Source organism: Pituophis catenifer, unplaced genomic scaffold, assembly GCF_029215685.1.
Source record: "Pituophis catenifer annectens isolate HBS135680 unplaced genomic scaffold, rPitCat1.0.hap2 SCAF_2, whole genome shotgun sequence".
Lineage (NCBI taxonomy): Eukaryota > Metazoa > Chordata > Lepidosauria > Squamata > Colubridae > Pituophis > Pituophis catenifer.
This window is the reverse complement of record NW_027256882.1, coordinates 225282455-225295974: the sequence shown is the minus strand read 5'-3', so window position 1 is coordinate 225295974 and position 13520 is coordinate 225282455. Positions and strand designations below refer to the sequence as shown.

General features: G+C 34.3%; 1 protein-coding gene across 1 annotated transcript in view; it reads right to left on the bottom strand.

The window, feature by feature from the left end:
• The window catches only part of GLIS3 (GLIS family zinc finger 3), a 139086-nt gene that overhangs the window by 38361 nt on the left and 87205 nt on the right, over positions 1–13520 (bottom strand). The window contains exons 4-5 of the mRNA XM_070935567.1: positions 10203–10364; positions 6035–6145 (exon numbers count right to left, since the gene is read on the bottom strand). Coding sequence (XP_070791668.1) covers positions 6035–6145; positions 10203–10364 — 273 coding nt within the window. The remainder of the gene's footprint in view (positions 1–6034; positions 6146–10202; positions 10365–13520) is intronic.

Here is a 13520-nt window from a genome sequence, read left to right as displayed (position 1 = left end):
CCCTTAGCCTCCAAATGCAATTCCTCTTGCATTAATGAAATATTTTGATTGAATGCCATAGAAAACAAATGAGTGGAAATTATTTCTTTTGTTGTTCTTAGTGTCCTTTTTGTAATTTTAACAATGAAATGAGAAATAGTTTTGAAAAAAGGCAATTAAAACTAAAAATTAATGTTGCAAAGCCAATTTTGGACTTTGAAGAATCTATATTTTAAAAAAAGGAAATAAGAGTGATGGTAAGGCAAGCGAAATGAAGCATTCTGTAACTGAATCTGCTGTCATATTTTATATATTGTATCATGTTGAAATTCTGTTATTTTTTCAATGTTTTTTTTTACCTCGCATCTTAAGAAAGGAAGTCTTGTAGCTAATATTTTAAAAGTTTACAGAATAAAAATGACTATTTTTCTGGAAGAGGAGCAGTTAAAAAAAACTTCTATCGTTGAGAAATTAAATACAAAGATTTAAAAAAAAATTATGCCTGATTTTAGATAACATTATTGCAATTGATACTTATTATCAAAAAGATTCTGATAAAGGATCAATCCAAGGATTTTGCTTATAAAAATGTGTACTTTCAAACTACCCAAGCAAACATACATGTGAAAGGCCAGTTGAGGTATTTTAATGCAGAAAAAAATTCAATTCCCTTTTCTCCCGAACGCCTGGCTGTGAAAATAGTGTAAGAATTTAATAAGTAAATAATAATATAATAATATAATATAATAAAAAATAAAAAAGTAAGAATTTAATAAGTAAATAAGAACTCATTGCTCCTTTGTGATACCCCAAACTTTCATTAAAGTAGACCCAAGACTGTATAATGATAGGATCAGTTTTGGATTACTTTATTTATATTTTCAATGGCTGCCTGGCTTTCCTAAAAAGAAAAGGAAGAAAAGGAAAGGAAAAGGGGGTAAAAAGGAAAGGATTCTGCTGACTGAGTTTCATTCTCTCTTTCCCCAGCCTTGTGATCACCAGATGTACTGAGACTATAATTCCCAGTCAGCATTTTTGAAAATAACATGGATGCAACAGAGAACCATGATTAAATATGGCCTGGTCATTTGTTTTGCTGCATGCAGTCAGAGACGATATAAAGCAGCTGCATCTGAGCTGTGATGGTTCAGATATATCCACGTTTTAAGGTGGGATTTGATCATCTAAATCAAGCTATAATAATCAGAGCTTTGTATAATCAGTTAGTGAGCAATGAGTGGAGTCTGAGAGGGAAACAGAATATTGTCCATTCATTTATGTGTAATTCCCCTCCTGCACGATAGAAAGGATTGTACGGTTTACTAAACAAACGTGACATGAAAGAGGACTGGTGCAATTATAAATAATTAACAAGTTATACCTCTATAGAAGTCTGATTTTGTGAAAGAAAAATAGCTTTAAAAGAAGATTTTGCTTCTAGAAAATACCATTTTTCATACAGTCTCCCCCAGGGCTGCCCAAAGCATTTTACTGCCCGAGGTAAAGAATATTTTTTTCTTAGCTAATGTGCAGAAATAGGACTATGTTTTATTTCAACATCAGTGAAAGGACAGGATGCCACTACTACAAGCAACAGACCTGGCTCGGCCATCTGGTGCTCATAACTTCAATATCAATAAATTCACTATCAAAGCAGAAGGAAACATCTTTGCAGCCAGTTAGAATTAAACATTAATGTTATCTGTCTTTTTATATGGATAAATTTATAATGAATGTTATACTCCTTCTAAGGTCAGAAAAAAAATTCTTTTAAAATTGTAAAGAAATTTAAACAGGGAAATCTAGTGTATTGTTGGCTCTCTCTAAACAATGCAATTTTAACAAAATGATACCCATTAAAAATATCCATTAAAATAAAAATTGACACAATTAATATTTATTTGTCTAGCAAACATTGATAAAAGCAAAATTTAAAATGAGTTCTGATATCTGTATAGAAAGCACAATTATTACATCACAAGATCATGGCAGGTATATATATCCTTAAGAGCAGAGAGTACAATTTATAAACTTGATATATTAAAAAAGCTGAAATTTTATCTTTCTTGAAGTTAGATATTAGAATCATGTCTATGGATTTCTTTTTAGCATTATCTGGATGGCTCCCTAGAATGGCAGCATCTCATCAAACTCTGGAAAAATAAATTTAATTTGCGGAACAAATAAATTTCCTGATTTTTTTTCATAGCACCAATTTCTAAAATTTATCTTAGTAGAATTTTATCTGCTGCTGTTTTAAATTTCCACAAATGGAAATAATTTCAGAAATCATCAAAACAATTTTTACCCAACTGTTAAGTGTAAATATGGCAGAACATTTTAATTCCAATGTAGCAGTTTTCTCTGTTCTAATGTCACTCCAATGTATGGGAACTAAAACTTATAAGCAATCTGGAAATTCCAGGAATTCTACTCCTAAAACAGCAGCAGGAATTAGAAAATTACAATAAGACAAATTGGAAATTACAAATTAGATAACAACATACTGTAGGAATGGCAGCAAATATAATTTCAAAACATGGGTGGCTTTCTTGGAAGAAACAGATCATGTGATCCGTAAGAATGAAAATGTGCTTGTACATGTTCATTGCAGCCTAGCAGGCCTTCTACCCCAATCTTATTTATTTGATATAATACATTATTTCAATTAAAACTGAAAAACTATCTTTCTGCAAAGTAAAGCACAAACTTTAGGCATAATCTGCATTGTTAAAAGCAAAACATGTCAGGCTGCAGCTCAGCATTTAGTTTGTCTTTTGGTATAAGAGTATTTTATGATTGGCCAAACCCACCAGGGCAACCATTTTGTGAGTGAACCACAAAATGATCTTAAAATATGCCTATTTGTCCCAAAAGGACAATCAATAGTATATTCAGAATTGTTCTATTTTCATAGATTCAGACTGACCACATTTTAATATAAATTTCAACTTGATTAAATATTACTATAAAATATGAAGCACTATTCTAAATAATTATCATTATATAATTATAAGTAATTATATCACTATTACAGACAATAGCAAAGCCACTGTTCCATCAAGAAATATACCTTGATAATAACTGATAATAAGTCTCTTTTTCATATTTAATCCAACTTGAACTTTAAAAAAATAATTTTACCTTCCATTGACTCAAACTGGATAAAAAACACCCCTCACCTATCTTAAGTTTTATTTGGAGGTAGTGGAATAAATTAAGGGAATAAATAAAAAATGCACAGATTCAGGATTCAGGGCTTTGAGTTGAAACAAGCCACAGACCTAAGAGGGAAGGAGTGGACTTCACTCCTGAACTGGCCTTCTTGATCAGAAAGGGGAGGGCATATGTGTATATTCATAGGTGTTCATATCCATACTCTGTGTGTGTGTGTGTGTGTGTGTGTGTGTGTGTGTGTGTGTGTGTGCAGCCAATTGTTTCTCCATATCAGTTGCGTTAAGCAAGTACATCTGATTTTGGCAAGCTTATGATAAACTTTTGGTATCATAGAACTGGAAGAGGTCATTTAGGCCATAGGATCAATTGTTGCTCAAGGCATTCCTCACATCAAGTGGAGGAGTGTTGGTCATCTCCTTTGGAATTTGGTTCCACATCAAGAAAATGCCTTTGTTGTTAAGAATCTGCATTAACTTAAGGCCACTGTCGTATGACCTGCATTTTGATGACAGTCAACAGTTTGTTGGCTTTGTTCTGTATGTCACTCCTTCAGGTAATTATAAAATGCTATCTTCCTCAAACCTTTCAAGTTCTTTGCAACACAATTTCACTAGTTTGACTTTCATCCATCCATGGCAGTGTAACACTGGGGAGACTCAGGTCTTCTCCCACCCTCAATCATGAAAGCTCAATGGGAGACTTTGGGCCAGTCATTCTCTCTCTCCTCAATCTGTCTCATGCAGTTGTTCAGGCAACAAAATAAATGAAGATCCCCATACAAACAAATCACCTTGAACTCCTTTAGGAAATATAAGGTATTCATCTAAACATTGACTATAATAACAATGCCATTGTTGTGGGGCAATTTTTTGTCTTCTACAGACTTGGATTTAGATTGCAGGTTATCTTGCACAAGATCAGTTAGAATCAGGTTTACTTGAGAAGAACACAGGTATTTGTAGCTCATGCCACAAATTGCACCCCTTTAGTGCAAGATCACAATGCACTAGAAAGGAGACTGCAGGGCCGATGCTTTTAATCAGACCAATAGACATAGACATGCTGCTGACCAAAGAAAAATCAATCCTGGTCATCCTTTGAATAAGCTTGTATCCTATTTATGGCATCTATTTTTTGTTATAATTTCTAATTATAAAATTGGAGTAAGTGTTTAACACTATTGAAAATGCTTTTAGATGCATTCACAGGGAAGAGATATTACCTGCAAACACAAAGTTCATTAGCTTTTCTATAATCTCCTTGGATATGGTATGCGTTCATTGTACTAGTTGCAGCTATGCATGGTATGTAAAGTTCATTCTACATTTCTACTAAAGGCTCAACTGAATTCCCAGAAGGAAAAGCAATGCTATAATGATTCACTAGGATACTGGCAATCTCAGCGTAGCCACATGCTGACACAATTACTGGAAATCAGCTGTACTGGAATCTAGAGCCATGTTTATCATTAAGGACTTGCCAAGATTTCCTGAAGTAAGAACATGGGTTTTGGCATATATCCTTGAATTTCTAATATGTTCATGGCATTTTGAAGGAGAAGCTATATCTTAAAAGAGAGAAAAATAATGTCATTTTATGGGCAAAGGGAAGGTTAAGAAAGCGGATTAGAGGCAGTCAAGCAGGATAAATTAAACAAATCCATGACTAACTGGGTGTAACAGCAAAGGATCTCATTCTGTTCAGCTGAATGGTTCCCTAGGGCTGGATCTATTACTTCTCTGAGCTTTTTATCACCTTGGAATTTTTATGATTTTGATGAATTCTCATTTTTCTAAAAAAAAAATTTTTTATTAAATAAATTTTCTTCTTTAATTAAAGACATAAATAACTTTTATTCTGACTTTCATTATTCCTTACATTTTTTATTATTATACAAGGAAATATTTCAGAGAATGAAGCATAAAGTAAATGTCACTTTTTAAGATATTGTAAGTATACTGTAACATTAATATTACATATTATAGCTTCAAGATATTTTCACACTCTTTTGATCACTAATATGAATACTTTTTTCTTTTTGTTCAGCAAATATATTTTGAATGCCAGCTGAAAGATTAAAAGAATGCAAAAGCAAAACAAGAATGAAGCCACAGTATCATAAATAATTGAAACTAAACTGAGTCTTCTATCCCATCCCATTTCATTCTTTGGTGGATTGAGAGGCTTCAGAATAGTAAAAAACTAACATGAGCCTGTAAGGAAAACAATATGCAATATACAGAGCAGAACCACATGTCTAAAGCAATAATAAATAACTATTTAGACATAAGGGATGCATTGTTTTATAGTCATAGAAAAGAATTGGAAGCGGATGTTGAAGAGGTTTGTCACGGATTTCTTTTGAAATGAAATGGTATGATGGAATCTGATGTGGCAAAAACAATTGCTTAATTCATGGAGTTTGCCAATGTCTGTTCAAATATTGGCTCAAAAATTATGTATAAAATGTTTATCTTTAAGAAAGATGAGTACAAAAATTATACATAGAACAAGAAATGCATGTATTTGAGGAAATAGTATACAAGGTATTATTTATATATAGACACACACACACACACACACACAGAGAGAGACATATGTACACACAAAGAGACATATACACATATGTAGGAAAACTTATAAATGGACAATGGCAGATTTGGGGGGAGGTTTAATAATGATGCAAATGTTTGCCAGTTGCAACATACTAATGCATGCAGGCTAGAAACTATTCTGCTATAATGTAAGTTCTCTATTCATCATTATCAGTGTGCAAACGAAAACTGTTTCTGTTGATGGCTGTGTTATTACAGGTGCTTTTCATATGACATTGAGAGCTGCACATGATTCACTTGGCAGAGAAGTCTCTGAAGGTTACCTTTTTTCTGGCCTGCAAATCTTTAGAAGAATGGGCCTTTACATGTTTTCTTAGAGAACTTGGATCTGTGTATCGTTTGGTACAGCCAGGAATCTGACAAGCATAAGGTTTCTAAAAAATGAAAAGAAATAACGAGTCACAAATTAAGTTAAGGTTGTACATCTGAAATGGCAATATTGCAAATATCATTCATAAAACCAGAAAAAGAAAGACCATGAAGATTCTGGCACAGAAAAAGAAAGTTGGCATGAAAGAGAATGAACATTTTAAATTTTATGTTATATTCCTTCTCATTCCATATCTTATGGTTTAAACAAGATAATTGGCTGCCTACCTTAGATACTGTAGCAATGTCATGCTCAAGTATAATTGTGAAAGTCCACATGCTGACATACAAGCTTGATTCAAAACTTTTAGTTACATGTTCCCTCACTGTGGAAAAGTTATAGCCCTAACATTACACATGCTGATTAATCTCTTGGGACAAGAGTCTCCAAAAATGGATCGTATAGCTATAGGTGTAGCTAAATTCTGCACCAGCTGAAAAAATGTTCCAAATTCCATAGTGGATTGCATAGATGTAGCTGAGGGTCCAAAGGTTTTGTTCCTGAAGATTTCCAGGAGGCCTACTGAATATGGGACTATTGGAAGTGCTCAACTTCTGAGACATGGTTTCTTAGTGGAATCATCATGCTTGCATGTTGGGAAAATAAATGCATGAGTAAAATTTTTAAGCCAGACTATTATGTAGTATTTATAAAAAAACAAAGTTCAGTATGGTTGAGTAAGGACAAACCTACAGGACCATGTACCAGTGGAATAAATATGCTATCAGTGTAAAAAGGCAGAGGCAGAAAGGACTTATTTTATATTCAGTGGGGTCTTTAGTTCCAGTCAAAAAGTGGTTGTCAGAATGGCTGCCTCATTGGCAACCGCCAACAGTGTGACTAAAATTTAACCTGTTTTATGGGAGTCGTATGCAATGCATATAAAAGCCAGGTGGGGTGTCAATTGCACCGTGACATTCATCATTTTAGCTTTTATAATGTGGACATGCATTTTACATATTGATCAAATAAATTCTCTGCCATCACTACTTGTACTTACAATTATGCATCCCTCATATAAAACTTTAGTTTAGTCAGAAAATATATCTCTTTAGAAGTTCAGGTAAAGAAGTTGTAGTAAAGTCCCAGACATAGAGATACAGAGGAAACCTGCTTCAGAAAGAGAGAATGAAGGGGAAAGGTTAGACTGGGATATGGCAGAAGAAAAAGAAAAAGAAGCTTAAATGTATTAAAAGCCGTATAACAATTTTTCAGAGGTATAAAAAACTTTTTTTGAAATATCCATGCACTAATTAAAACATGATGGCTATAAATAATCCCTGGGAGAAAAAATAAAAATGTCAACATTTATTTTTTTATTTGTTTTTAAGAACACACTCCACTTTAAGGTTTAATTTCTAAGAATTGTTTCTATCATTCCAATTATCTTCATGGGTAACATTCCCAGTATCCTTGGTTTACAATGTTGTTCAGGTTTTTTTTCCTGTGGATCAGACACTTCCTGTTGATTTTTAATTTTGATGATTTTCTAATTTGATCCATTCAGATAACCAATGTTATGGTTCCCAAATGAAAATTCCAATACTAAAGCAAATATGCTCCCAGCTGTATACAGTATCTACTAGATATAGCATGAAGCAACTTACTCAGATAAGTCTTGGCAACTTCAAGTAATAAGATTTAACCAAATGGGGGGTTATGTTACAATGATTTTGTGCATCTGAAATAATTTTGAGGATTTCAAAATCTAACATATATACATCTCTCATTGTTTCCCTATATACTTTTGTATTATAGAAATTTCCAAATATTTTGAGTATATATGAGAATTGTATGAAATCATTCTAAGAACTACTTGTAAAGTCCTAAAAACAATCGTCCAATCTTTCTGCTTGAAGTGTTAATGTGTCATAGCCTAATAAAGGTTCTCTCCAGTTGCTCGGGAGGGGGGGGAGGGTCTCCTGACATCATTTGAGCCAATTTGGTCTAGCATTTAAGGTGCCAGCCTAGAAAGTGGGAGACTATGAGTTCAAGTCCCGCCTTAGCCACGAAAGCCAGGATGACGACTTTGGCCCAGTCACTCTCTCTCAACCCAAATCACTTCACGGGGTTATTGTAGGAAAAATAGAGAAAGAAGTATTGGATATGTTCACCACTTTGGGTTGTTTGTAAAAAAAATAATAAAGGTAGGATACAAACAAACAAATGAATGAATGAATGTGTATGCTTAGAGGAAGACCCCCTTTGTTCAGGACTATTTCCGTTTTGCTTCAGGAATAATCTCAACAAAAGTGTCTTCTGTGCAGGCACATTTAGGTCCAAATGCCACCAGGAGCATCCTTACGACAGTATCAAGCTATCTACAGGACACTGTCCTCAATGTTTCAAGGTGTTGGGTTCAGAAGGTGCTTCAGTTTGTTTCATGAACTACATACCTGTAACTGTCCATTCATATTTTCCATATACTACAGGTTTCTGGGGCATAACTGGTAATATAGCATAAACTCATGTTATCTGGGAATGCCTTGTTATACAGAATGACCTCAAAGAAGTGAGTTGAATGATCTTCCCTATTATGTAAATTCTGTCAGCATTTTAATATTTTTATTTTTAAACCAGTCTCTGATTTGTTGCAATTTCTTTATTGTCCATTCTCTTTTGTAAGGCCTATTTTTAATGTCCCAATTAAACCTTGCCAATTGTCCGTGTTACTCTGTTGGAAAGAGAGAAATGGATCTTTAAAATAGAAATATAAAATATTAGTACACTTCATTCATTTTATTTGAGTCTGTGCAGGTTTGACAGAAAGAAGGATACTGAATTCATATTTACCAGAAAAATAGTGGAATATCAGGTTGAGTCCTAAGCTTTCAAGTACTTTTATTATTATTATGTAGTGTTTAGCACTAACTTTCCCCTAAACATAAGAGCATACTTCATCTTCTGTATCTGGACCCATGGTCTTCATTCTCAATTTTGCACCACTTCTGTTATGGTAAGTATGAGAGGAAGCACTATATCACATTTATTTATTTAATTGCTATACAGGATACTGTAGCACCTTTATTTTTTTATTCAGATCTACTCCTCCTAGGTTTTCTGCATATCTCTTTAGGCAATCAAATCATGCCCTATGCAGGGCTTTGAAGCAGCCATGAATTTTTAGGAGTGAGTATCTGGATGCCCCAATGGAGTCTTTTTCACCTGGACTTCCATGTACCCAAGACTTCTGTGAGAAATTGTGAGGGGTTCTGCAAGAGGTCGTGAAAAAAAACTTTTTTATCTTTAATGTATCATGAGCTGCAAATACAATGTTTTTTATGCAGGGATTTTCTATCACCTGAAAATTATTTCAAGGGTTCCTTAAGGGGGGGAAAAGGTTGAGAAAGGCTGCCTTAACATGATATATGGAAACCTTTGTTTGTAGGCAGATGGATTTGTGAAAGGAAAATGGGTGAGAGAACTGGAGAGCATTACTCTATATCACAAGAAAACTAATCTGCATCTTACAGTATAAAAATTCTGTATACAGTAGGCAGCCTGAGCCTCTTAGACTTATAAAAGGAAAGGCCTATCACAGGAGTGTCAAACTCAAGGCCCGGGGGCCGGATCCCGCCTGAGGAGTACTTAGATCTGGCCCGCGGGGCCACCCTGGAAACAGCAAAGGACTGGCCCACGGTGCTTCTGCCAGCGAAAACGGGTTCCCAAGCTCCATTTTCGGCTGCCACAGCTTCCTGCAACTCTCTGCCAGTGAAAATGGAGCTTGGGAGTTCATTTTCACTGGCAGAGCACTCGGGCCACCACAGGGCCCCCGATAGAAGTGATGTCGAGCTGGCCACGCCCATCCCAGCCTCCCGAGGTCAAACACAACCCTGATGCGGCCCTCAATAAAATTGAGTTTGATACCCCTGACCTATCACAATGATCTCTTTTCTTATAACAAAAACTGAATTTCAAAACAACCTGAATAACATGAGCAAACACCCTTCTATAGGGGTTCCATTGTAAGTCCCCATTTTATGTGCACTTAATAAACAATATGTCTGCAAGATATTGCAAGATATAGCAAAATATTATCTAAAATCACATTCTTCCCTTACAGTGTCCAGGTGCGTCCTCTGGTGCTTGGCTCGGTCGCTGGAATTACTGAATGCTTTATGACAGCCTTGATGCTGGCAAAGGTAAGGTTTTTCTCCAGTGTGGCTCCTTAAGTGAATCTTCAGATTTTCTAGTCTAGAAAAGGCCTTCTTGCAGCCTTCGAACTGGGAAACAAAATAAAATTTCTAAGATTGAAGGAAGGGAATTTTCTTCTCTTTGCACACATGTTGCCTACAGTATATATTCATGTCATAAAGAGAACCCCAGCCATGTCTACTGTCCCGGCTTCTACACATTAATGAGTACATCCATATTTCTGAAAAGAGCATATATAAATGCTTCAAATGTGCACAATCATTCCTAATTTCTCTACCTACCGCAATTTATTGAATATCAATGTGGGGCTTGTAGTGTTGGGTTTTCAGACAAACTCTTATGGTGTATACTAGAGTCAGTTTTAGATGTGGTCAAATAATACAGAAAGTCATTAATAATACAATTATATATCTTTTTTTTCAGAAGTCAGTCAGTCCCATTAAGTTAATTAGGACTTATTGTCAGATAATTCAGCCAATTTTCATCTCTGTGCATATACAACTATCACATTCTGCAAGAACACAGGATATAATTGTGATCTTAAAAAATGAGGCAAAATAGAAATATAATATGCCCTATTTTTTTGTATAAAAGTAAAATTATGCTTTAGCACCCATATATCATCCTAAAATTAGCTTTATACATTAATGGGGCAATTAATACAACATATTTCTTTCCTATATAGAACAAAACATTTCTCCCTTTATCCTTCCCCTTAATGCTGAATATTTTTTGGAGTAGGTTCCTTTCTACAAGCATCTGCTACTAAATCCATGACAATGGGTATTGGAGCATTTTCAAAAATATCATAATAGAGAAAAAAATTAGAATCATGCCTTCTGAACATAACATGAATAGTTTGCTAAATGGGTTTAAACTAAACTTAAGCTTAGTTTGCTTATTCCTTATAGAACTATAATTAGATGAAGAAACAAGAAACTAAGTTTTCTTCAGTCACATTTTCAAACTGAAATGTTAATAACCTATGAGTTATTAGATATAGCTTTGAAGTTCAAGTGATGACTTTTTCTGCAATTCATCATTTTAATACATGTCAATTTTTTGCTGTTTTTAAGACTATTGGAGAGAAGTAAACCTGAGCCATCTGACTTTATGGAAGTATTAACATATAATAATAATGTTCATCATTATTATTGAAATGTTTTCCTAGTTATTATGTTGTATTTGGTGTTGTATGTTCAAATTGAAGCTGTAATCTAATTCATAAAGGCAATTGTTGGATCACTACGTTCTATTGTTCTTGCCAGTAAGAGTTAAATAGTATGAGAAATATATTTAAATGTAGAACCATGAGTTACTATGTTAATTTAATCTGAAAAGTTTTGCACATGTAGAGAAGCTATGCAAACAGTTGTATATTCATAATTTAAATCAATGTGATTTTTGTTTTATTTTTTTGTTGGATTTGCTGCAAGCTTTCATAAACCTCCCATTTTCAATTACTGATATTATTTCATTTAGAAAAAAACAATATGTTCTCTAAATGCCTTGTCCTAACTGAGGGGAAATATAATTTATTTGTATTGTGCACAATATTTTATTCTGACTCCTTCCTTTCTTACCAAATGCCATTGCAGAAGATTCCATTTGTAGTAGTTGACCCCATTGGGGGAAGATCTTAACCCTTTCCCTCCAGCTGTTATTCAATAAAAATGCTTTTGTGAATGGAGAAAATATATGGATATGGAAAAGAAAGCTGAGAAAAAGCAAATGGATATCTTTTGAGCAGAGAAACTGCCAGGAGGAGTTGAGCACCTTTCTTTTGAAGGAAAAAGTACATCTTAGTGGTTTGGGATTAAACATGAGATGTTAGCACCTGTACAATCCTTTTTACAGTCAGATAATAAAGTATTTTTTAAATAACACCCAACACATGATTAGGAAGATAATGCACGTTGTAAATATGAATAAAGGTAAAAATAAAGGTTTCCCTGTCCAGGGTGCGGTGCTCATCTCCATTTTTTGGCCGAGTGAGCCAGACTTGTCCAAAGATATTTTCCATGATTATGTGGCCAGAATGACTATACGCCAAAGGCGCATGGAACACTGTTACCTTCCCATTGAAGTGATACCTATTAATCTCTTGCATTTGCGTGCTTTTGAACTGCTAGCTGGGGAGAAACTGGGGGCAGGAACGGGGGGGGGGGCGCAGGAACTTGGACAAAGAGGCTTTACCCAAATATGGGTAAAACTGACTAAAACCGGAGCAGTGCAAGCAGATTAAGGCTGATATTATTTCATTTATGATCCTCTCTTATTTATCACTGATAAAGTGAGCTCACTTAGTTCTTTCAAACAGAACCATTTTGGAATTATTCTCAAGCCTTTCATAAACACAAATCAGAAAGTTTTTATACATACATGGTTGAAGATAACTTCATTTGGACCAGTCTAAAAAACAGACCTGTTAGTCTGAGTCTCTGTCTCTCTCTCTCTGTGTGTGTCTCTCTCAGTCAGTCTCTCTCTCTCTCTCTCTCTCTCTGTGTGTGTGTGTTTGACTGTCTGTCTCTCTCTCTCTCACACACACACACACACATATGACTAGTTCATCAGGAGTGAAAAAAAATCAAGTCAGGCATGCAAAGAATGTAAGCACACTTTATGTATTGCCCTGCTCAACCATTCTCAGACAAGCCAATTGTAAAAAAAAAAAAAAAAAAAAAAAAAAAAATTTTTTTGAACATCAGTTTATACACAGGTATATACAGTACCCAGTAACAAATAGTGTATATAACTATGTCATACTATACTGTAAAACACCATTGAGAAGTTTTAAATGAGAAGCAATATATAAAATAAATAAATAAATAACTCAGTATAATGTTGCTCATGTAATAATTTAACATGTGCATTTAAAACTTTCTCCACTGCTTCATCAAAATAATCAAAATACTGTTTACCTCCATCTGTTATATTCATCTAATAGCAATATCATAATTTTGAGCTCACGTTTTTAAAGAGAAATCCTGAAAACAAAGGGAGGCATTTTTAATGATAAAGCAAATCTTCTGAATTATAAACATTCTGTGTACGTTATATTTAAATACAAGATATTGGGCTCTGTTTTATTCAGAATGCATTTCCCTAACAGTCTAAAATTCATTCTCAGTAGAATATCTTAAACATAAGTATTATCCTCAAAGTGCTGGCTGGACAATCTCAATCATGCTAAATAGGATTTGAATTAATTAAAGCTGAAATTG